Here is a 26,105-nt window from a genome sequence, read left to right on the forward strand (position 1 = left end):
CTCCACCCTCCAATTTTGGTGTCATCTGCAAACTTACTATTTTTAAAAAGAGATATCTACACATTGTGCTCAATTTTACACAGGATCAGTTCAGTCAGATGGTGCAGCCTGTGACCTCCTGCATGGATGGGGATGGGATTATAGAAGGTGTATGGAGAATAAGATGGTGATTTTAATATAAATTATGTTTATTTTAGGAACGGGAGTGATTGTGGCTCCAGGTTAATGGTGATCCGCCTTGTCCCCCTCAGCCCTGTCCAGCCCAGCCCGGTACCTGGTAGAGTGAAGCCGCGGGCAGCTCCAGGGACACGGTCCAGCACAGCACCGAGTGCAGCCTCTCCTCCAGCTTGGGCTCCGCCGGACTTCCCCGCCCGCCGCCCCCGCCGCCGCCGCCGCCGCTCCTCCACCTCCCGCTGCAGTGGGAGCCGCGGGCGCCGGCTCGCTCTCCTCCACCGCCGACATTTTAAATTTGTTTCTCCCGTTCACCCGGTAACCGTCACCTCCCCCTTCCCGGGAATTGTACACAAATGAACAATAAAACCCCCACCGGGGACCGTTTCCTTTCTTCACAACTTCAGTTTTTCAATAATTCTGACTTTAATGTGGAATGTATTTTAAAAGGTATTTTCTGAGGTAAACGATGCCTGTCTGCTCTCCCCCCTCCCTCCGTCAGAAACCGCAGCCTCGCGCCGCCATCTTTGTTTTTCTCATTGTTTTTGTCACCTCCTTCTGTGACGTACATCATCTGTGATCCCTCCAATCAGAGCGCACCTCACTCTACCTAATGGCGGCCGCCTTTGTGAGCCCTAGGGAACTCACTCACCTCCAAACCCAACCCCCCCACCCCCCTCCCCCACCATGGAACGTTGCTCTCCAACTAGTCCACACACCCACCGTAGGACCGATTAGATTCCCTACAGTATGGAAACAGGCCTAACATGTTCTCACCAACCCTTCAAAGAATGACCCACCCAGACCCATTCCCCTACCCTATTATTTACCCCTGACTCATGCACCGCACACTATGTGGCAATTTAGCACGGCCAATTCACCTGACCTGCGCATCTTTGGACTGTGGGAGGAAACCAGACCACTCAGAGGAAACCCATACAGACACAAAGAGAACGTGCAAACTCCACATAGACAGTTGCCCGAAGGGGGGAAATCAAACTTGGGACCCTGGTACTGTGAGGCGCAGCAGTGCTAACACATGAGCCATTGTGCTGCCGATTGGTGGAGAAGTTTGTACAAATGTCAGTTTCTCCACTCTTTTCCGTTGCTATTCATTCATTCAACAGGAAAGGACCCAATGGGCTGGGGGTACAGGTAGTGTCCCATGTCGAGGACGAAGGTGTTCCCATTCATTCAAAAGAGGAGGACCTATTTACTACAGATTTTTTTTTTGTGCTTCAGTGGTACTGTCCCTACCTCTGAGCCCTAAGGCCCACTGCTCCTGCGATGTGTAATAACATCAAATCCATTTTTTAGTCATAAGTCACATGACACCGGGTTATAGTCCAACAGGTTTATTTGAAATTACAAGCTCTTGAAATGGAGCCCCTTCATTAAGTGAAGTCATGAAAAAAAACGTGCAGGAAAGAGAATTCAGATGAATGATCGGCCATAGATGATGATGAAAGACATAGCATTTCAACAGTCAATTACATACTCCCATTCCTATTTCTGATCTTCTTAATACATGACCGATAATGTACATTGACCATGAGAATGAATCGAGGAAGGCATGAATCTTGACATAACTTTGTGTCTGTCCTTTCCCAGACAGTGTTTCTATAACCTCATGAATAGAATGCTGATAGCTTAGGTTTTATCTGCATTGACACAAATGGCACCAGATGGAGAAAACATTAATGGCTTTGTTTTAATCTATGTGAACAACACTAAATGTATTAGTTATGTAGTTCAATTTATGCAAACTTAATTGAAACTATATTGTGGGAACTGGAACATACAAAATTGTCACGAACATAAGGGCATAAAGTATGCTGCCTTTTTGCTAAAAATCAGAGATTTATCGTTAGGACATTCATGGATACTTGATTGATACTCTGGATTATAAATTATTGATCTCTCACCAGATTAATTACAATGAAGTGCATTTAATTTGTACTTTACGTGTGATCCAAGAATTTCTGAGTCAAAGTTTTGGTGCTGTGGCTCTTTTCCCAACATCAGTACCATGTCTCTGGGCTGAGTAAATGACCAAGAGTTTGGATCGATGCAACACAGTGGAGGCCTCATAGGTATTTTACCTTAAGACCACTCCTTGTGTCCCAACAGATGATCTGCCCTGGCCTCGTGAGACTGGTACCTTGAAGGGATCGAACGAACCACCCGTGGCAGGATTATAAGGGTTTTTTTTTATGAGGTTGTTCTCAGTTGCTGTGGGGTGCCTTGGCTGTTCTGCAGTGTTCCTGAGATAAAAGAGTTGGGACTGGTGACCATGGTCAGGGAAGTGTTCCCCACTATGTAACAGATTCAGCTTAGAGAGCTGACTCCTTTGGATATGGCCGGGTGGACATATGAAGTTACAGAAAGAGGAGGACAGCCTTGGTAAATATCTCACTCCGTATTGTGTGGAATGCTCTGCCCCTGAAGGCAGTGGAGGCCCAGTGTTTAAATTAGACTTACAGTGTGGAAACAGGCCCTTCAGCCCAACAAGTCCACACCGACCCGCCGAAGCGAAACCCACCCATACCCCTACATTTACCCCTTACCTAACACTACGGGCAATTTAGCATGGCCAATTCACCTGACCCGCACATCTTTGGACTGTGGGAGGAAACCGGAGCACCCGGAGGAAACCCACGCAGACACGGGGAGAACGTGCAAACTCCACACAGTCAGTCGCCTGAGTCGGGAATTGAACCCGGGTCTCAGGCGCTGTGAGGCAGCAGTGCTAACCACTGTGCCACCGTGCCGCCCAGGGCCTGTCATTCAAGTGCTCTGCCCGCGGAACCGTTTTTCGGATGCCTTTCAAAGTGGTCCCGCGCCGCCATTTTGTTCTAAAAATCGTGTTCCCCGATTAGTGTCTGGATTAGTTTAAGAAAGAGTTGGATAGAGCTCTCAAGGATAGTGGAGTCAAGGGTTATGGAGATAAGGCAGGAACAGGATACTGATTGAGGATGATCAGCCGTGATCATAATGAATGGTGGTTCAGGCTCGAAGGGCAGAATGGCCTACTCCCGCACCTATTGTTGATATGGTCTGTTGAAGTAACTGATCAGGAAAATTATTTATAGGGGTTGGAGGCCCCTCAGAGAAATTGGACATTTTGGTAATTTCTTTGTGTGAATTGGACAACTTGGTAAATTGTAATATACGAAGTAAAGGTGGTCCAGTTTGAATGATTGAATGATTGTGGTAGTGTGGGTGGGAGAGAGATAGCTTTCAATAGAAGGTGGAACTGTTTCCAAGACTATCACTTTGTCAACAAATGGTTGAAATGGACACAAAGGACTGAGAAGCCATTTTATTTTAAGAAGGCTTTTAATTGCAATCACATAAAACAATTGGTAGAAATTTTGAAAAATTTGAATAGACATTTGAATACACAGAGAGAGAGAGAGAGAGAGAGACTGACACAAGCTTTTGGTCCTGCTCTCACTGATCTAAGTCTTAACTCTTAGTGGTCTGTTTTGAATGTACTTTCGTTTGTTGGTGGGTTTTTTTCTTGTCCCTGGAACTTGAGGTCTGGGAATGTTTTGATTTAAGTCTACATTTTGCTATATCCTCTTGAGATACTTTCTGTACTAACTTAAATCTACATCTGCCAGGAAAGGTTGATTTAAAAAAAGGTTGTAAAGATTGGTGAAAATTATCTCTTGGAATTTGATTTGATCATGTTTGGAATTTCAGTTTCTGGACAGAGTGGATTTCCAAATATTGTTTAACGGATAAGGTAATCTTTAATTCCAGAAATGCAATACCGTTTGCCTCCCGAATTTTAACTATTATGACACAGGGAAACCCCTCTGCTCATTTAAACAGCAACACAGATTACAACTGTGCTGTAATCTGGTAAAAATCGAGAGGCAAAGAACTTTCAAAAAAGTCACTAATTAAAGTAGGAATTGACAACTTTTTAAAAGTCTAACAGAGAATATTAACTAACAATTATTTACAACTCCTTTCTCTTAACCCTATCTTTTACTTACCCCCTCTACAATAATAGTCCAATAAAAAAAATCCCAATTACGATTTACAGAAAAATAATCATGTTTCAAAATGAGTCAGCTTTGTCAGCTCTGTAGGTTCTGTCTCCAGGTCAGTTTCTATTTTTCTTTCTGTGCAAACGCCTTCTCCAGACAGGTACCTCTCAGAGAGCCCTTACCAGCAGCCAACACCTGTTGGTCTTCTGGCGTTCTCTTTTGGCGCTCTGGCTAACTGTTCAAACTGTCTAGTTTTATACGCCAAAACCTTGGATCGTGCCATTGGTTTTAATATTATCAAAAAGCTAAATTTAAATGGTGTTTGGTATCTTGCAGCATAATTTAAACTAATTGGCCAAATCTGAATTTGTTTTTGTCTCATGGCAGCCCAGCTGTTGCTGGCTGTTTTGACCAAATGTTAAATAGTTACCTTGTTCCAGACTCTTTGTGCTTCCATAAATCCCTACTAGCTTTTCAACTCTTTTAAAGGTAGGGTAGCCCTACACTTTCATAACACTGAAAAAAACTGATGAAGATGAAGATGTAGGGGTGAGCTGAACGATTTTCAGGTATTGAAGGAGATGTGGGGATAGGTACCCTTGGACGTGCTATTGTAGATCTATGATCAGTTATGCTAGCGTAATAAAAATCTCTTTAGGCTATTCTTTTTAAAAAAAAACTCCCTTCTCTGGAAAGAAAAGGTAGCCTGCTAATGTGATATTAAGATGTAGGCATTTCAGCCAGTATACATAGTTATAGAGAATTGTTACTTTTTGACCCTTTTAGATAGGTTCTTGTGCAAATATAACATTTACTCAGAATATTTAACGATGATCATTATGGTAGCCAATGAAGCAGTCATTTACATTTTATTGGTATATATATATATACAATGGAATTACTGGAATATAAGATTGCCATGAGTGATGAAACTAGGGACCTGCGATGTTGCCTATTCTGAACAGGCGATAAACCTAATTTGAGAGAAAAATTGTGAGAATATTGGAATATTGCATGCAATTCTGATCTCCTTCCTGTCAGAAAGATGTTGTGAAACTTGAAAAGCTTCAGAAAAGATTCACAAGGATGTCGCCAGGGTTGGAGGATTTGAGCTAAAAGGAGAGGCTGAATAGGCTGGAGCTGTTTTCCCTGGACCATTGGAGGCTGAGGGGTGACCTTACAGAGGTTCCCAAAATCATGAGGGGTATGGATAGGATAAACAGATAAGGTATTTTCCCTGGTGTGGATGAGTCCAGAAACAGAGGGTAGAGGTCAGAATGAGAGGGGAAAGATATAAAAAAAGACCTTAGGGGCGACTTTTTCATGCAGAGGGTGGTGCGTGTATGGAATAGCTGCCAGAGGAAGTGGTGAAGGCTGGAACAATTATGACATTTAAAAGGCATTTGGATGGTATGTGAATAGGAAGGGTTTAGAGGGATATGAGCCAAGTACTGGCAAATGGGAATGGACTAGATTAGGATTTCTGGGCGTCATGGACAAGTTGATCCAAAGTATCTGTTTCTTTGCTGTACATCTCTGTGACTCTTACGACAATCTCCTGGAATAAGGTGTCTGGTTAACTTGCCCGCTTTGCTCGCAATGTGTCTGCAGCCTGGCTTCCAGCTCCATCTCTCAGAGCTGAAGGTTCTCCAGCATGTGTTTGCCCTGGATCACAGCATCCAGAGCCTCCCACCTTTTGAAAATCGAAAGACAAGTCCTACTCTGCCCTCTCCAATGTGTATTATGTAACTGCTTGATCATTTCCAGTGGCTGATAGCCAAGTTCAGAACCCATGAGGATGGCCTCAGCTGGGACCTTGGATTCATGTCACACTACAGGTGACCCTACTTCACCATACACTCCCTCTCAGACACACACATTCTTACATACTCACATACTCAAACAGACCCTCTCATATACACTCTGTTTCTCAGACACAGGCTTACATTCCATCACACACATACTTTACCAAGCATGCACATACGCAAACACACATTCTCTCATGTGCACTCACCCGTGCATATCACGTGAACACACTCACACAGACTCGCTCTCATGCACGCACACACTCAAAGTCTATGGTGTGAATTTGTATTTGCCGAATTATATTTGCAGATACATTCTATTTTACTCAGAAGACGCAAAATATTTTGGAAATAGAACCAGTCTGACTCAAGATTGGGATACAGACAGACTCTAACCTCACACCATTAATGCATAGTCTGAACTGAGATGTCTCGTTTTTAAATAAAACGTTAAGTTATCTCGAGAATGTGACTTAGAAAAAGTTCTGGGCTTTACATATTAATGAACCAAAATCTGCAACCCATTCTAAAAGATGAAAGACTTAACAGCAATCTAGGTTTGTTCAATATATCATTTCAGTTGCATGATGCTGTAATCGTTTGCGATAAATTCTGTGTCTTATGATCTCCACAGCTACCTGTTGAAGGTGCAGTGCTCCCAAAACTAGTTCTTCCAAATAAACCTGTTGGACTATAACCTAGTGTTGTGTGATTTTTGAACTTTATTTCTAGATAATATAGCCCACATCTCCCGCTGATGCCAGTAAACTTTACAATGCTGATGAAACGATGCAGTATCTGCAAAGATGAAAATTTGAAGTTTCTAATGATAACAGCTACTCATTCACTGCTCCTTCTGATACACGACATTGGAAACTTAGCTGGAGGCTGTAAGAAATGAGCTGTTTTAAAAGCTCTTTTGCATCTCACAGCTTTCAATGAGAGTCTGAGCCCGGCATTAAGTTCAGGTAATCTTTACTGTGACCCAACTTTGTTACAGCTTCAGATCTTCCAGCAAAAAGGCATACAAAAAGTAGCTTTTTTAAAACAACTCAATGTCAAAGCACAAACATTACCCCCACTGCCAACACTTTCTTTACTATTCGTCAGCTGAGTTGTCCCTTTGTAACTGGATCCTTGGTACAGTGTTAACCTGTAGCAAGTATTGCTTCACTCAGCAATTTCAACTTACACACTGTATCCAAGTGACTTTCTCGCGGCTCATGTGTCGGGGGGGGAACAATACAATAGACAACTACACAGCTGTGGGTCTGGAGTCATGTGCAGGCCAAACCGGGTAAAGGATGTAACTGGGACGACTGAGTGAATCCTTTCCTGCAATGGCAGTTCCCTTCCTTAAAAAGGACATGAGTGAATCAGATGGGGGTTTGTTTTCCCCTGAAAATGATTTCATCATTTGATTCTGAACTCCAGATTTCTGACTGAATTCCAATTCCGCCATCGGCCAAAGCAGGATTCAAACCCAGGAGTTCCTAGAACTGGGTTGATAGGGCAGTTGAAATTGTAACTTGCCATCGCTCCTTCAATCCCCTTGTGATGGCACGTGAACTTGCTGGTACTCCACAGGTGGGAGGAGCGAATTAAGCCCTTCCCGCACTGAGAGCAGGTGGGCGGGCTGTGCCCGGTATGAACCCGCTGGTGGGTCAGCAGCTTAGCCGAGCAAGTCAACCCCTTCCCACATTCGGGGCATCTGAAGGACCTCTCCCCAATGCAGAACTGCTCGTGCTTCTGCAAGTTGGTCACATGACTGAAACCCTTCCCTCCCTCAGGGCAGATGAATGGCATCTTGACCACATACATCCATTGGTGCTTCCACAAATCGCCCATCTGACTGACCCCCGCCTACACATGGCCTCTATCCAGTATGGACTTGCTGGTGTTTCAGCAGGCTGGAAGAATCAATGAATGCTTTCCCGCAGGTGAACTGCCTGTCCCGGGTGTGATTGCTCTGGTGTGTCAAGAGGTGGGATGCACTAATGAATGTCTGCCCACACTGACAGCAGGAGAAAGGTCTCTTTCCAGCACCATTGGGGAAGGGAATCCCCATCATAATAGTGATGAGGAGATGAAAAATAGTAGCCATGAAGCTTTTACAACAGCAAATAATATTAGATGGACACCACAAGATGCAACATATATGTACATTTTACATCAATGTGCTAATGGTTTAAATGCTGCTCCATTCCATGAGAAACCACCCTTTAAATTATGAACATGAGAAAAAAAAGCAATCTTTTTCCAAGGTGCAAATTGTATTCTAATAATAGTGTCAAACTGAGGGGGAAAATGACAATATTTTTAAGAGGGAAAGAAAGCATCTGAGCACCTTTGCACAGTCTGCTCCCTCCCTGGATTTACCCCAGTTGCAACAAGTAAACAGTACTCCTCTTCCTCTCCTTCCTTCCTTCCTTTTTTTTCTCCCTCTCCCTGAATGAGGAATGAAAAGGAGTAGACATTACTTTACTCTGAGATATTACCCAGAGGAAGTAGTTTCACTCTGAATCTGAGAGGGCTACTTCGGCGTTATGACGTCGAAACTGGGGGCGGGAACTCCTTGAAGAAGCCAATAGGAGCCACGGTGTCGGCTGGGGACGTCCCCCGTGTTCCAGACCACTGCTGGTCTGGCAGTGGCCAACCCCCTTGCATCACAAAAGACTACAGTCAGCTGCCTGGAGATTGACCAATTGAATCGCTGGAGGACCGGGCTTCTTCTGGTCCTCCTGCCAATCAGAGTTAGCCTATGGTCGTAATGCAAAGTTGGACCATGAACTGGAGAAGGTGCAGCTCCTCTCTCTCCGAGTGAAGATTGAGATTTATCCCAGACTGCAACTTCGTTCCTCTGTCACTCATCTGTAAGTACAGCACTCTCTTTCCTCAGCTGAAAATGTGTTGCTGGAAAAGCGCAGCAGGTCAGGCAGCATCCAAGGAGCACGTTTCGGGCATGAGCCCTTCTTCAGGAATGAGGAGGGTATGCCAAGCAGGCTCAGATAAAAGGTAGGGAGGAGGGACTTGGGGGAGGGACGTTGGAAATGCGATAGGTGGAAGGAGGTCAAGGTGAGGGTGATGGGTGGGGGTGGAGAGGTCAGGAAGAAGATTGCAGGTTAGGAAGGCGGTACTGAGTTCAAGGGATTTGATTGAGACAAGGTGGGGGGAGGGGAAATGAGGAAACTGGAGAAATCTGAGTTCATCCCTTGTGGTTGGAGGGTTCCTAGGTGGAAGACGAGGCGTCATTTTGCTATGGTCTGGCGATGGAAGAGTCCAAGGACCTGCATGTCCAAGGTGGAGTGGGAGAGGAGTTGAAGTGTTGAGCCACGGGGTGGTTGGTCGGTCCGGGTGTCCTAGAGGTGTTCTCTGAAACGTTCCGCAAGTAGGCGGCCCGTCTCCCCAATATACAGGAGGACACGTTGGGTGCAGCGGATGCAGTAAGTGATGAGTGTGGAAGTGCAGGTGAATTTGTGGTGGATATGGAAGGATCCCATGTGGCCTTGGAGGGAAGTAAGGGGGGAGGTGTGGGCGCAAGTTTTGCATTTCTTGCGATTGCAGGGGAAGGTGCCAGGAGTGGAGATTGGGTTGGTGGGGGGGGGGTGTGGACCTGACGAGGGAGTCACGGAGGGAGTGGTCTTTTCGGAACGCTGATAGGGGAGGGGAGGGAAATATATCTCTGGTGGTGGGGTCTGTTTGGAGGTAGCGGAAATGATGACGGATGATACGATGTATATGGAGGTTGGTGGGGTAGTAGGTGAGGACCAGTGGGGTTCTGACCTGGTGGCGATTGGAGGGGCGGGGCTCAAGGGCGGAGGAGCGGGAAGTGGAGGAAATGCGGTGGAGGGCATCATCGATCACGTCGGGGGGGAAATTGCGGTCTTTGAAGAAGGAGGCCATCTGGGTTGTATGGTATTAGAACTGGTCCTCCTGGGAGCAGATGCAGCGAAGACGAAGGAATTGGGAATATGAGATGCCGTTTTACAGGGGGTAGGGTGGAAGGAGGTGTAGTCTAGGTAGCTGTGGGAGTCGGTCGGTTTATAGTAAATGTCCATGTCGATTTGGTCGCCCGAGGTAGAAATGGAAAGGTCTAGGAAAGGGAGGGAGAAGTCTGAAGACGGTCCAGGTAAATTTGAGGTCGGGGTGGAAGGTGCTGGTAAAGTGGATGAACTTTTCAACCTCCTCGTGGAAGCACGAAGCAGCGCCGATACAGTCATCGATGTAGCGGAGGAAAAGGTGGGGGATGGTGCCAGTGTAGCTGCGGAAGATGGACTGTTCCACATATCCTACGAAGAGGCAGGCATAGCTGGGGCCCATGTGGGTGCCCGTGGCTACTCCGTTGGTTTGGAGGAAGTGGCAGGATTGGAAAGAGAAGTTGTTCAGGGTGAGGACCAGTTCAGTCAGTGGAAGGGTACTGGTTGGTACGGTGGGAAAGGAAGAAGCGGAGGGCTTTGAGGCCTTCGTGATGGGGGATGGAGGTGTACAGGGACTGGATGTCCATGGTGAAGATAAGGCGTTGGGGACCGGGGAAGCGCAAATCATGGAGAAGTTGGAGGGCAAGGGTGGTGTCCAGAACGTAGGTGGGAGCGTCTTGGACTAAGGGGGACAGGACCGTGTCGAGGTATGCAGAGATGAGTTCAGTGGGGCAGGAGCAGGCTGAGACAATGGGTCGGCCGGGGTAATCAGGTTTGTGGATTTTGGGCAGGAGGTAGAAACGGGCGGTGCGGGATTGTGGGAGTATGAGGTTGGAGGCGGTGGATGGGAGATCCCCTGAGGTGATGAGGTTATGGATGGTCTGGGATGAGGTTATGGATGGTTTGCCGGTGGGAGGTGAGGTCATGGTCAAGGGGGCAGTAGGAGGAGGTGTCCGTGAGCTGGCGTTTAGCCTCAGTGGTGTAAAGGTCGGTGCGTCAAACTACTATCACGCCTCCCTTGTCTGCAGGTTTGATAGTAAGGTTGGGGTTGGAACAGAGGGAGTGGAGGGCTGCATGTTCCGTGGGTGAGAGGGGTGGAGAGGTTGAGGCGATTAATGTTGCCATTTACATTCCTTTTGTTTTCATTCTGGAATTTAATTGTTGACTTGCAGGAGCTGAAAGGAAATGAAATTCATCCAGGAAGGGGTGGGGGGTGGGAGAGACTCTGGAAAGGTTGGCTTGGTCTCACTGTTGTGGGCTTTCGCCCGAAACGTCAATTTTCCTGCTCCTCGGATGCTGCCTGACCTGCTGTGCTTTTCCAGCACCACTCTAATCTAGACTCTGGTTTCCAGCATCTGCAGTCCTTGTTTTTACCTTGGTCTCACTGTTGAAGACATCGACAGGCTTTGCTTCCTTCACTTGGCAGATTTATTTGTTTGGTTAATGCTCGCAGTTAAAGGGGTGGGCTTCCCCAGGAGATGGTTAGCATTTAACGCCACGGCAAATTATAATTGGCTTCTTGGTAGTGCAGTCATAGAGGTGAAAGTAAGCACTGCTGTCGATCAGAGTCAAGATTAGAGTGGTGCTGGAAAAGTACAGCAGATCAGGCAGCATCCGAGGAGCAGGAAAATCGACGTTTCGAGCAAAAGTTCCTGATGAAGGGCTTTTGCCTGAAACTTCGATTTTCCTGCTCCTCGGATGCTGCCTGACTGCTGTGCTTTTCCAGTACAGTCAGAGTCATAGTCACAGAATTAAACAGCACAGAAACAGACCGTTCAGTCCAATCAGTCCATGCCGAACGTAATCCCAAACCACATCTGTCCTGCTTGCCTCCACCTGGCCCATATCCCTCCAAACCTTTCCTATTCATGTACCTATCCAAAAATCTTTTAGATGTTGAAATTGTACCAGCATCTACCACTTCTTCAGCAAGTTCATTCCACATGTGACCCACACTCTATGAAAAAAAGGCCCTCATGTCTTTTTTTTTTCAGATCTCTCTCCTCTCACATTATAAATGTGCCCCCATTCGTGAAATCGTCCATCCGAGCGACTATATTTATACCTCTCATTACTTTATGAACTTCTCTTCTCGCAACCTCCTACACTCCAGTGAGAAAAGGCCCAGCCGATCCAACATTTCTTCAAATCTTCCACATGCAACAACTTGTAAGTTTCCTGTGAACTCTCTCTAGCTTGATAATACCCTTCTGATAACTGGGTGACCAGAGCTGAGCTTGTAAGGGTAGATTCAGATAAAATGCTTTCTTGTCAGAGAATCTAGAATTTGAAGACCCAGATTACAAAAACGTGGTATCTCATTTTAGGCAGAGATGAATAAGTTATTCTCTCTCATTAGTTTTTGCAATGCTCCCCCACAGGGAGTAGTAGAGACTGGCTCTTTGAATATATTCAAGGCTGAATTGAAAAGAATTTTGAGTGACAAGGGAATGAAAGGTTATGAAGGCAGGCAGGAAACGGAATTAAGGCCACAGCAGGACACACATGATCTTCTTAAATTGCAGAGCAAGCCTGATGAATGGCAGTGGCGAGAGACTGAACACGTTCCGTGTGTGAGTGGTGCTTCAACTGAGTTTCAAAGCTGGAGAGAGACGAGAATTCCCGTGTGATGGAGAAACCGTGGAAATGTGGGGACTGCGGGAAGGAATTCAAATTCCCGTCCTTGCTTGAACGCCATCGGCGCAGTCACACCGGGGAGAGACCATTCACCTGCTCTGTGTGCGGGAAGGCATTCATTCATTTATCCACCCTGGTGACCCACCAGCGGGTTCACACCAGGGAGAGACCGTTCACCTGCTCTGTGTGCGGGAAGGAGTTCAGTCAGTCGTCTACCCTGCGAACGCACCGGCGCATCCACACTGAAGAGAGGCCATTTTCCTGCTCCGTGTGTGGGAAGGTGTTCACCCAGTCATCTACCCTGCTGATGCACCAGCGCATCCACACTGAGGAGAGGCCGTTTTCCTGCTCCATGTGCGGGAAGGCGTTCAGTCGGTTGTCTACCCTGCTGATGCACCAGCGCATTCACACTGAGGAGAGGCCGTTTTCCTGCTCCATGTGCGGGAAGATGTTCAATAGTTCATCTGCCCTGCGGAGACACCAACGGGTCCACACCGGGGAGAGGCCATTCACCTGCACCAAGTGCGGGAAGGGATTTACTAATTCCTCTGACCTGCGGAGACACCGGCACATTCACACTGGGGAGAGGCCGTTCACCTGCTCTGACTGTGGGAAGGGATTCACTAACTCCTCCGCCCTGCAGAGACACCGGCGTGTTCACACTGGGGAGAGACCCTTCATCTGCTCCGTCTGCGGGAGAGGTTTCACCCATTCAACTGCCCTGCTGGCGCACGGGCAGATCCACACCGAGGAGAGACTGGTCTCCTGTTCTGTGTGTGGGAAGGGATTCACCGACTATTCCAGCCTGCAGAAACACCAGCAGATTCACACCGGGGAGAGGCCATTCATCTGCTCCGAGTGTGGGAAGGGTTTCATCCGCTCCTCCCACCTGCAGAGGCACCAGCGAGTTCACTTGCCATCGCAGAGGGATTGAAGGAGCTACGGCTGAGTGCCGTTATTGACTGGACTATCAGTCCAATTCTGGGTGTTAACTCAAATTCTCGGACCACAAGTAAGTTACAAAAAAACACACTATATTGTAATTCAGCTGGTGACATATCAAGAGTCAATAATCCAGAGTATCAATCATAGATATCCCTGAATATGCTAATGAGATCTCTAAATCTTAGGGACAGTGTAATTTGTACCCTTATATGCGTTATCTCATTTTCTCTAATTCTCATCATATAATATTTTTTATTAGGTTCCCATTAGATAATTAATAAATTTAGTATTATTACGCATAGCTGCTGACATGTTTGTATTTGCGTCACTGCATGTGAACCAGATAATTAATGCTTTCAGTATAGTTTCCCTTAAGTGAAACAAAAGCCATTTGTGTGGCTTTATTTAGGTCAGCTATAGATTAATACCTGGGATACAACCTGTATTTTAGCCATTTCATTATAGCAATTGCCCATAGTGTTAGGTGCATATATGGGGAATTGGTCTGGGTGGGTTACTCTTTAGAGTGTCAGTATGGGCTTGTTGGGCTGAAGGGTCTGTTTCTGTACTGTAGGGAATCTAGTCAACAAAACTGTCATGGGAAAGAAACAAATGCTATTTTTTTGCCAAAGCTGTACATTCTGTTCCCATGGTCACTGAACTTAACCATTGTAAAAATCAAGTTATTATTTCCGATCGGGAAGGGTTACTCAGTGATGGTCACTTGGGCATCTGAGGTAGATTCCACTCCCAGTTGGTATCCTGGTCTCAATGAACCTTGTTGAGGTTGGCACATGAGGTATAGGGATCACGATGTTGCTGGACATATTCGGATCGTGGTTTGGGCTCGTGCTGGCCATCCCAGAAGACTACCGCTTACCTCATTAGCGACAGGGAATTCCTGGTCCAGTTCATATTGTTTATCTGGATCATGTCAGCGATACCAGGAGGTATACATTGCAAAAGCATAGCGTTAAACAAAGGGGAGTTAGCTTCTCAATTAAAGGCTTGATCACTTGCAAATGTTCCGTAACAGGAAACAAACTATTCTCCATAATCACCTCCCGACTCCCCAGGTTTGGGTTTGCATTCCAATATGTAACTAATGTTTACAGGTTGTTGTAAAGCTCATTCTCATGACTGGATTAAGTGATCTGCCTGGGAATCATTGTGAGGGAATCTCCCCTTCAATTCGTCATAACTGTGGACTGGCTCTACACCTTGGCCCATCTGTCCTTGCCATGTGGTAAATTCTTCAGGGGACAGGAACATATAGCAAACAGCAAACAAGTCCTGAGGAGTATGTATTATCCTTCAGACATATTGAGTAAATTGGGCCGGTTTCTCCTTGCTCAGTTTCCTGCGACGGCCCTGGGAATGGTCTAGGCTGCTCATCCTCATGATGTCGACTGTGAAGCTGGTGACCTGATACTGGACCCTTCATCATCTGAGTAAAGAGGAAGTTTAGAATTAGGGGGTGTGCTGGGGACTATCATCCCCATCAGTCTCATCCCCTTCCTCAAATAGTGTCAGTATGCCAGACATAGGCTCAGGATGCAGAGTAAAACTTAGATTATTTTTACAGCGCTGTGCTTCAATTCCTTTCTTATCTTCCTTCGTGTCCTTAGTGTTTCTCCTGTTCTCTTTTTCACCCCCCATCTACCTATTCACACTCCAACTTTTAACATTTAATCTAATCTAATCTAATCTCCCAATTTCTGGGAGTTCCATCTGTTGAATATATCTCTATCCCCCTATCACGTGCATTATTTCTCCAACTGGCCAGCAAGGGATCTTTCCACTTAATATTGGCTTTGTGCTTCCAGTTTTAATTAATAATTTACCCTATTTCTCACAATTCTTTCTTTCAAATTAGGTTTACCGCCTGTTCACAAGACGCCACATCCCAGGTCTCTAGTTTCTTGACCTATACAGAGGCTACAGAATCAATACTTAAATGTCATATATACAGTATAATAAAGTGTTTAAATTTAAAATTTACAGTTATTTAGCACTTCCATTTTAATTCTTCTAAAATTTAAAAGAAGTTACTCAATTGCAGTATTGTTTGGTCCTAAAATCTTCAATGTACCCACAGCATCTGCTGTTTTGGCTGATCTGTTTGTTCATGCCACACTTTTTCAAGAGTGACCTTTCTTTAGCACCTTCTGATGTCAATTCTTTAATTTTTCCTTTCTGACTTGTCATTAATGCATTCAATTTGAACATTTAAGAGAATTAATGCCTCCATTCTATCCAGAAATAGTAGTGTACATAATTCCAATAAATAGATTTTTCGTACTGTTCGGCAAGTTTATCATGTAACACTAAATCAAAAGGGCTACAGAATAGAAGGTTATTAAAGCTGCTTTTTCAGTGCCAGTTCTTTGCATGAGGAAACTGAAAGTTTCGCTTTCCTTTAATGTTTCTTTTCTCGCTCTGCTTCCTATACTTTTCTTTGTATGGTCATACCTTCTTTGCCAATTTCATGTACAATGCTCAATTTGTTTTAAGGGATGGTCCAGGTGAACATTAATTACGACAACTATGTTTAAAATTAACCATGAGGCAATGACACAGATCACTGATAATGTATAAAGGTATGAAGACCAATCAAACTTGCCAATTAGTTCTGATTTTGTCTTTATATCAAAAAAGGTCTAATACAAATGGTGTAAAATATATATTGACTAATATAAGCACGTACTCTAATTGAGAGATGGAAACTGAACAAGTGGCTGACACATTTCACTTAATTAAGAATAACAAACAGACTTTAAAGTCACAAAATGAACGAAATCTGCCTAGGGTCGTATGCAGAAAATTGTATCAAGTTTTTCGTAATAAGTGCACACTATCCAAATAACTCCAATTCCACTCAGCTGTAAGATTATGTTTTTCTCCAAAATATGATACAGAATTCAAAATTAATCTGAAAAACTTATGCAAGACTTTTTGTGGACCACTAACCATAAGCCTAGTTAGTTAATTAAACTACCTAACAAAGCTTGGATGAATCTGGACTCTGCATAATGCATTGTGGAAACAAATTAAAAATCTGTTTAATCCACATCTACAATTTCCTTTGCCACTGCCTTCAAAGAGAAACTAAAAGCCATTTAAAGTGTTCTGAAATGCTGTAGGTCTGATTTACACTACTGGAATTTCAATTTAACCCTCATTAATTCCACAGATTTTAAAAAGCACCAAACCCAGAAATACAAATTCAAATGGCCAAGCCCCACATAGGAAATGAATATTTTCATGTCTGTGAGCACAAACATGTTAATTTAGAACCTCTGAGATAATCGATTTATCATGTCTGTTTTTACATTTGCAAAATTAGGACAAACTGAAAACTGAAAAAATCAATTTACAGAATCAATTTTATCTCCAACTGACCAAACAGATTGTGATTGGCCTTTTCATGTCAATCTGTCCATTCCAGTAATTCCATTGTAAAGATATACTAATAAAATGTTAAAGACTGCTTCGTTGCCTACCATAATCATCATCATTAAATATTGAGTAAATGTTTTATTTGCACATGAACCTATCTGAAAGGGTCAAGATGTCATCACTCTCCGTAACTATGAATACAGGCTGAAATTCCTACATCTTAATACCACAGACTACATCTTAATAGTCTGCTGAGACTACTTTTCTTTCCAGAGAAGGGAGAAGTTATTTTTAAGACTATCCTAGTGAGATTTTTATTATGATAGCATAACCGATTATAGATCGACAACAACACATACAAGGGCAGGTATTCCCACATCTCCTTCAATACCTGAAAATTGTTCAACATCACCCTCCTATCTTCATCAGTTTTCTCAGATTTTAGAACATTTATCTAAAATCTAGTTCAAATGGCATTGCATTTCTGGAATGAAAAATTAGCTTATCTGTTCAAACAGTATTTGGTCATTTACTCTGGCCAGAAAATGAATTCCAAATGTGATAAAATCAAATTCCAAGAGACTTTTACCAATCTTAACAACCCAATTTTTAAAAAAAATCAATCTTTCCTGGCAGATATTGATTTAAATTAGTGTAGAAAGTTCCTCAAAAGGATATAACATTAACCATGCACGATCAAAACTATTAAAAGGCACAGACAACATTTACGAATCACCATGATTTTCCAAAATGCAGACTTAAATCAAAACATTCCCGGATCTTGAGTTCCAGGGGCAAAAAACAACAAAGATTATTTCAGACCACATGTAACCGCCAACAAACAAAAGTACGTTCAAAACAGACCACAAAGAGTTAACACTTAGTTTAGTAAGAGCTAAATCAAAAGCCTGTCCCTGTGTGTGTGTGTGTGTGTGTGTGTGTGTGTGTATGTCTCTCTCTCTCTCTGTTTCCTTTGAATATTCGAAGTTTTCAAAATTTCTGCCAATTGTTTTCTGAAATCACAATTAAATGTGCCATCAGGTGGAAATGGCTTCTCAGTTTTTTGTGTCCATTTCATCTGTTTGTTGACAAAGTAACAGTTTTGGAAACAGTTCCCCATTCTATTGACAGCTGTCTTTCTCACACACACACTATCACAATCATTCAATAAGTCAAACTGGACGTCCTTTAATTTGTACATTACAATTTAACAAGTTGTCCAATTCACACAGAGAACTTACCAAAATTTCCAATTTCCCTGAGGGCCTCTAACCCCTATAAATCATTTTTCTGATCAGGTATTCTCTCTCTCTCAGTCTGAAAGGGAGTCTCCTTTCCAATTACATAGAGGGACTGTCCCATTGTTTCTGTATCATTACTTGCTCAACAATAAAAAATTTCAACCGGGCATATCAATAATACTGAGTGATAAATTTACAGAGACATTCTTACATAGTCACATACAGAGACTGCCTTCCTTTTTCTATAAGGAGAAAGTGAGGTCTGCAGATGCTGGAGATCAGAGCTGAAAATGTGTTGCTGGAAAAGCGCAACAGGTCAGGCAGCATCCAAGGAACAGGAAATTCGACGTTTTGGGCGTAAGCCAATTCCTGATGAAGGGCTTATGCCCAAAACGTCGAATTTCCTGTTCCTTGGATGCTGCCTGACCTGCTGCGCTTTTCCAGCAACACATTTTCAGCTTCCTTTTTCTATAACCTCAGAAATTTAACTGACCATATCCAAAGGAGTCAGGTCTCTAAGCCCAATTTCTCAGGTAGTGGGGAGCACTTCCCTGACTGTGGTCACCAGTCTAACTGTTTTATCTGAGGAACAATACGGAATAGCTAAGGTCACTCTGTAGCAACCTAAAGCAACCTCATAAAAAACAAAAACCTTCTTACCTTATAATCCTGGTCAAGGTTGTTTGTTCAATCCCTTCAAGGTACTAGGTGAGGGGCAGATCATCTGTTGGGACACAAGGAGTGGTCTTAAGGAAATATACCTAAGGGGCCCCCACCACTGTTGCGTCCGATCAAAACTTTTTTGGTCACTTAATCAGCCTATAGAAACGGTCCCTATGTTGAAAAAAGATTCATGACACTAAAATGTTGACTTAGAAATTCTCAGATCACACATAGGTTACAAATTAATTGTAATTAAGCCATCGAGAAATTAATAGTCTATAATCGAGTATCAATCACGATATCCCTGTATGTACTAATGAAAATCTCTGATTTTTAGCAAAAGCGCAGCATATTTTATACTCCTTATAAGCGTAACAATTTTGTATGTTCTAACTGATACAATATAATGTTGATAGCTGTAATTAAGTTCCCATAATATGAACTAGATAATTAATACATTTAGTGTTGTTCACATAAATTAAAACAAGGTTATTAATGTTTTCTCCATCTGGTGCCATTTGTGTCAACCTGGTTAAAATCTAAGATACTGTGAGCATTCTATTCATTAGGTTCTGGAAATTCTGTCTGGGAAAGGACAGACACAAGGTTATTGCCAAGATTTGTGCATTCCTCAATTCATTCTCATGGTCAATGTACTTAGCCATTTTAGACTCATAGCGATGTGCAGCATGGAAACAAACCCTGCGGTCCAACCCGTCCAGATATCCCGTCCCAAGCTAGTCCCACCTGCCAGCACCCGGCCCATATCCTTCCAAACCCTTCCTATTCATATACCCATCCAAATGCTTCTTAAATGTTGCAATTGTACCAGCCTCCACCACATCCTTTGGCAGCTCATTCCATATATGTACCACCCTCTGCGTGAAAGAGTTGTCCCTTAAGTCTCATTTATATCTTTCCCTTCTCACCCTAAACCTATGCCCTCTAGTTGTGGACTCCCCTACCCCACGGAAAAGACTTTGTCCATTTATCCTATCCATGCCCCTCATAATTTTGTAAACCTCTATAAGGTTACCCCTCAGTCTCCGACAATCCAGGGAAAACAGCCCCAGCCTGTTCAGCCTCTCCTTGTAGCTCAGATCCTCCAACCCTGGCAACATCCTTGTAAATCTTTTCTGAACCCTTTCAAGTTTTACAACATCTTTATGATAGAAAGGAGACCAGAATTGCGCGCAATATTCCAACAGTGGCCTAACCAATGTCCTGCACAGCTGCAACATGACCTCCCAACTCCTGTACTCAATACTCTGACCAATAAAGGACAGCATACCAAACACCTTCTTCACTATCCTATCTACCTGCGACTCCACTTTCAAGGAGCTATGAACCTGCACTGCAAGGTCTCTTTGTTCAGCAACACTCCCTGGGACATTACCATTAAGTGTATAAGTCTTGCTAAGATTTGCTTTCCCAAAATGCAGCACCTCGCATTTATCTGAATTAAATCCATCTCCACTCAGCCCATTGGCCCATCTGGTCCAGATCCTGTTTTTGTAAGGCAAACTTTATCACAAAATGGAGACTTACAAAATTGAGGCATTTGGCTATTTGTTCCCCAATGCTTTATCAGTCGTATATTAATAAGATCAGAAATAAGAATGGGAGTTGGTAATTGACCATTGTGATGCTCTGTCTTTCATCACCATCCATGGCCTGATCATTTACCTGAATGCTCTTTCCTTCGCTGTTTTCATGATTTCACCAATGAAGGGGCAATGATCCAAGAGCTTGTGCTTTAAATAAATCTATTGGACTGTAACCTGAGTGTCGTGTCACTTATGACAAAAAAATGATTGAGTATGTTATTAAACATTGCTGGAGCAGTGGGATTTGAACTTGGGCGTCAGGATCAGAGGTAGGGACACTACCACTGTGCCACAAAAAAACCTCTGTAGTAAACAAGTCCTCTTTTGTTGAGTGAAGGTGAACACCTTCCACCTCAATATGGGTCACCTCCTCCTACCCCCAGAGCCCATTGTCATTAACTGTTGAATGAATGAGGGTTGGAATATAAAAGCACTGTTGTGCTACTGAGACTTTAGGATCCTGGGATTGTATTCATTGGAGTTTAGAAGATTAAGGGGAGATTTAATAGAAACTTACAAGATAATACATGGCTTGGAAAGGGTGGACACTAGGAAATTGTTTCCATTAGGTGAGGAGACTAGGATCCGTGGACACAGCCTTGGAATTAGAGGGGGTCAATTCAGAACAGAAATGTGGAGACATTTCTTCAGCCAGAGAGTGATGGGCCTGTGGAATTCATTGTCACAGAGTGCAGTGAAGGCCGGGATGTTAAATGTCTTCAAGGCAGAGATTGATAGTCACGAGGAATTAAGGGCTACGGGGAGGATGCTGGTAAGTGAAGTTGAAATGCCCATCAGCCATGATTGAATGGTGGAGTGGATTCGATGGGCCGAATGGCCTTACTTCCACTCCTAGGTCTTCTGGTCTTATGAATGGGAAGGGAAAGGGGCGGGGACACTGACGTACGCATGAACTTCCCCGTCAGTCCCACAGCGTGCGGTCGGTGCGGACTAATCGGAGAGGGACATTCGGTGGGACGGAACAAACAGGGACCGTAACGCCGGCAGCCATTGGTCAGGTGGAATAAGGTGGGCTCTGATTGGAGGGGGGAGCGTGGATGACGCGCGTCACTGAAGGGGGAGACGGAAAGAAGAAGAAAAACAAAGATGGCGGCGCGAGGCTGCGGATTTCTCATCGACCTCAGCGGGCGGGAGGGGGGCAGACAGGCATCGTTTACCTCAGAAAATACCTTTAAAATACATTTCAAATTAAAGTCGGAACTTTTCAAGCAAAAGTTGTGAAGAAGAGAAAACAGTCCCCGGTGGTGTTTATTGTTTATTTGTGTACAATTCCCGGGGCCCGGGAAGGGGGAGGTGACGGTTACCGGGTGAACGGGAGAAACAAATTAAAAATGTCGGCGGTGGAGGAGAGAGAGCCGGCGCCCGCGGCTTCAGCAGCTCAACAACAACCCCCCGGAGCTGGAGGAAGGTCCGAGAAGCCGGTCCTGGTGTTGGATCCGGGCGGGATAAAGGTCTAAACGAAAGTAAGAGATGTCCGACTGCATTCAACAAGATATTGTTTTGGTGGGTGAGAGAGAGAGGCCATTCACGGGTATTTTAATCTGAATCTGATCCATGAAACTTTACGACCTTTCCTGTAACCCTTTTTAATCATAATCCCTTGTAACTTGTTCACAATCGTCCTGTTCATCCAAAATATAAATTGTAATTCATGTTCTAGCTGGATTTGCAAAAAAAAAATCAGGTGTCTATTTCCTAATGTGTGTTGGGTGTACAGTAGTCGTCGTAATAAACGGTCCGTCTCCGGAGTCCCCTCTTAAATACAGCAGATGTTTCTCTACTGCTCTGGATGTTGGCAGTTTCCTTAATTGGTGGTGATGGGGAATCTATCCTTGACTGAGAACAGTGTCACAGGCACGAAGCATTAGACTTTAAAACATATTTTTATGGAAAACTTTCTCTTTACAAAATTATAAAATTACCAAACAAATATATAACATAACAGTAAAGCAACTACTGCACTACTCTATGAAACAAATTAAACCTGATAGAGAGTACTCAGTGTGTTCCAATCAGATCTATAACACTCGGCTAAAAGCAAAGTCTCTTTTCGAATAAATAAATATTGCTGCTCGGCGCAACACGACAGTAGCTCTCAACTTTCAAGAGCATCAGTTCTTACACCAACATTTGTTCGAAATTCTTCCTCTCGGGGCATCACGTTCACATCATGGCTAAACAAAGGCCCTAATTAAAATGGCAGACAAGTCAGCTTCCAGGTAATTCAAAAAGTGCTGCCATATCTTATTAAAGTTTTCCATTTTTCGAACACCATAGTTGTGGGAAAGTCCAAAAGAACGTGTTCCATAATTAACTTATGCTACCCCGACAGACTCTGGGGATTCACAGACACCCAGCCCGTTAGAATGTTCTTCCTCGCACAAACAGTGAGGATGTTAAAAAGCTTTCACCAAGGTACATCTAGCGAAGATAAATTTGGCAACCCCAGGAGAAGAGAGACCAGGTCCACCTTAACTTTGGTCCCCAAGACCCTTTACTAGTGCCACAGCACTCCAATACATGCAAGGCTTGTGATAGGACCACAAGCAATGAGCGAGGGTCCCTGTGCTTATTTTACACAGGGGGGCACCTTGAAGATGCTCCCTCCTTAAATTTTGCGAGATGATCTGAACCAGATGAACCCTATGAAGAGTCTTTAACTGCATAGCCTGGGTCCTATTACAGATCGCAATCTTCCTCGCATTCTCACAAATATCCTCCCATGTTTCTGAAGTAAGCTCAACTCCGAACTCTCTATCCCAGACTTCACGTAGTCATTTGATGTCATCTGACAAACCTCCCCCCAACAGATGATAAAGAGTACTCAGTGTGTTCCAATCAGATCCATAACACTCAGCTAAAAGCAAAGTCTCTTTTCGAATAAAATCTCTAATCTGAAAGAAACAGAAGTGGTCCTTACTCGATATTTACGAATTATTTGATCAAAGGACATCATCGTTTCACCCTCAAACAAATCACCCAAACAAGAAACTCCCCTAAGCACCCAAAGTTTAAACCTGGGATCCGTTATCCCTGGCTGGAAATCCGGCATACCAATTGTGGGAGTAGGAAAAAGTTTTAGACATATTACCTTTCATCTGCCTTGTTTCCCCTCCATGCTTTGACAGTATTAGTAACTATTGGATTACGGCAATGTTTCACAACTGTCCTCATTTTGTTTAAAAACAACAGGTTGATAAGAGGACATTTTGCCTGAGAGGCCTCAATGTCCAGCCATATCAACACTGAGTCCTCACATGCCCAATCATTTGCAAAAGATAGAAGGGAGCCTAAACAATATCTTCTGATAGTTGGAAGTCTTTCTTCCCCCCCCCCCCCAAAAAAAAAATCCCTGGGTTATTTTAGGTTTGCTAGCTTAATAAGGGCTGTCTATGGTACCAAATAAAAGAATTAAACCAACCATTCCATAAGCAAAGGGAGCATCTACAGAGAGGATAATAAGCAAGGAAGAACATTTCTTTTGATAGGACCACTTTACCTAATCATGATATCGGAAGGGGACCCCCCCTCCTCTTTGAAGATCTTATTTAATCTTGTCAAACAAGTGGACAAAATCAGCCTTAAATAACCGATCAAAGACAGGTGTAACGGGTAGGCCTAAGTAAAGAAAACCTCCCTAAGTAAAGGGAAACCCACCCTCAAAGTCAAGTATTTCCTCAAGACCCCCCATAGGCAAAGCCTCCAAGTTTGAAAAATTAATCTTATAACCTGCGAGAGCCAAATGAATTCATACACTATCAAATGGGGTACTGAAACAGCTGGGTACAAAAGAAAAGTAAGAACATCATCCGCATATGATGTGATCTTATGTACCTTTGATCCCACCTCTGGAGCAACTATGTTAGGGTCCCTACAAATAGCCTCTACCAGTGGGTCAATCACCAATGTGAAAAGTAACGGTGAAAGGGGACAGCCTTGCCGAGTGACCCTACCAATGTTAAAATTACTGGACCCATACGCTGTTGGTGAGAAACGCTGCTAGAGGATCATTGTAAAGGGCCTTTATCCATCTAGTAGACACTTCACCCAGACCAAACCGCTCCAGGGTATAAAAAGATATGAGTGGTGCTGGAAAAGAACAGCAGTGTGCTTTTCCAGCACCACTCTAATTTAGACTCTGGTTTCCTGCATCTGCAGTCCTTGTTTTTACCTATAAAAAGATGTAGCCACTCCACCTGGTCAAATGCCTTCTCTGCATCCAAGGAAACCAGCAATGCTTGAAATGATTGCTGCTGACACACTTGAACCTCCTGGGTTGGATTGGCCATACTCGAGTCCAGGAATGTGTAAGTTAATTCAAATTTCATTGGCTACGGGAAGTACACAGTCGGAGGTGGGTTTGGATGGGATGCTCTTCTAAGGGTCGGTAAAGGATTCGGTGGGTCAAATGGTCTATCCCCACACTGTAAGGATTCTATGATACCCCGAAGGAGCATTTTTTCTGTATCTATCCCCTTTCAGAATTCTATTGGTTTCAATAAAATCCCTTCTGGTTCTTAGTGTCATAGAATCAGACAGCATGGTCCAACTATTCTGAGTCGATCAAGATTCTCAAACTAAACTTGGCTGCATTTGGCCCATATCCGTCTAAACCTTTCCATTCACGTGCCCATCCAAATATCTTTTAAAAATTCTAAGTGTACCTATGTCTACCACTTCCTCTGGAAGTTCATTCATTCACAAACTGTAAAAAAAAAGTAGACCCTCAGGTTCCTTTTAAATCTCTCTCCTCTCACATGAAAACCTATGTCCCCTAGTTTTGAACTCCCCTACGCTAAGGAAGAGACCTCTGCTATTCTCCTTACCTACACCACTCATGATTTTATGACGCTCTATAAGATCTCCCCTCCACTTCCTACACTGCAGTGAAAAAAGTCCCAGCCTCCTTGTAACTCCAACCTCCAGTCTTGGCAACATCCTGGTAAATCTTTTCCGAACCCCCTCTAATAGTATTCTTTCTTTAACGGTGTGACCAGAACTGTACTCAGTCCTCTAAAAGTGGCCTCAGCAACATTCTGGACAGCTCAACATACTCAATAGTGTGAACAATGAACAGAAGTGTGCTAAACACTTTCTTACCAGTGATGTAACTTTGACAGAACTATGTACCTGAACCTCTCCCAGGTCTCTCTCTTCCACGACACCCAAGACTCTACCATTAACTGCATAATTCCTGCCCTTGTTTGTTTTACCAAAATGCAACCCTATTCCTATCTCTCTCATATTCATGTTGTCTCTCAAACACACACCCTCTCACCCTCTCACAGGCTTATACTCCATCATATTCTCACTTTACCAAGCATGCGCACACGAAAAATACAAACTCTGTTATGCACACTCACGCACAACCTCATGTGCACATGTGTGTGAACACTCACGTCCAAATTTGCATTTGGAATCACAGATGTACAGCATGGAAACAGACCCTTTGGTCCAACTTGTCCATGCTTACCAGATATCCTAATCTAATCTAGTCCCATTTGCTAGCACTTGGCCCATACTCTCTAAACCTTTCTTATTCATATATCCATCCAGATGCCTTTTAAATGCTGTAATTGTACTAGCCTCCACCACTTCCTCTGGCAGCTCATTCCATAAATGCACCACCCTCTGCGTGAAAAAGTTGCCCCTTAGGTCCCTTTTATATCTTTCCCCTCTCACCCTAAATCAATGCCCC

At 43.8% G+C, this 26,105-nt stretch overlaps 2 protein-coding genes across 2 annotated transcripts in view; both read left to right on the forward strand.

The window, feature by feature from the left end:
- Positions 1 to 13,655, forward strand: part of LOC132807130 (gastrula zinc finger protein XlCGF26.1-like) — a 48,964-nt gene extending 35,309 nt beyond the window's left edge. The window contains exon 4 of the mRNA XM_060821443.1: positions 12,700 to 13,655. Within this exon, the coding sequence (XP_060677426.1) occupies positions 12,700 to 13,465 (766 nt within the window). The 3' untranslated portion in view covers positions 13,466 to 13,655. The remainder of the gene's footprint in view (positions 1 to 12,699) is intronic.
- Positions 8,770 to 26,105, forward strand: part of LOC132807129 (zinc finger protein 239-like) — a 48,677-nt gene continuing 31,341 nt past the window's right edge. Inside the window, exons 1-2 of the mRNA XM_060821441.1 lie at positions 8,770 to 8,850; positions 11,889 to 12,063. The gene's annotated coding sequence lies outside the window, so the exon portion shown is untranslated. The remainder of the gene's footprint in view (positions 8,851 to 11,888; positions 12,064 to 26,105) is intronic.

Source organism: Hemiscyllium ocellatum (genome assembly GCF_020745735.1).
Source record: "Hemiscyllium ocellatum isolate sHemOce1 chromosome 27 unlocalized genomic scaffold, sHemOce1.pat.X.cur. SUPER_27_unloc_1, whole genome shotgun sequence".
NCBI lineage: Eukaryota > Metazoa > Chordata > Chondrichthyes > Orectolobiformes > Hemiscylliidae > Hemiscyllium > Hemiscyllium ocellatum.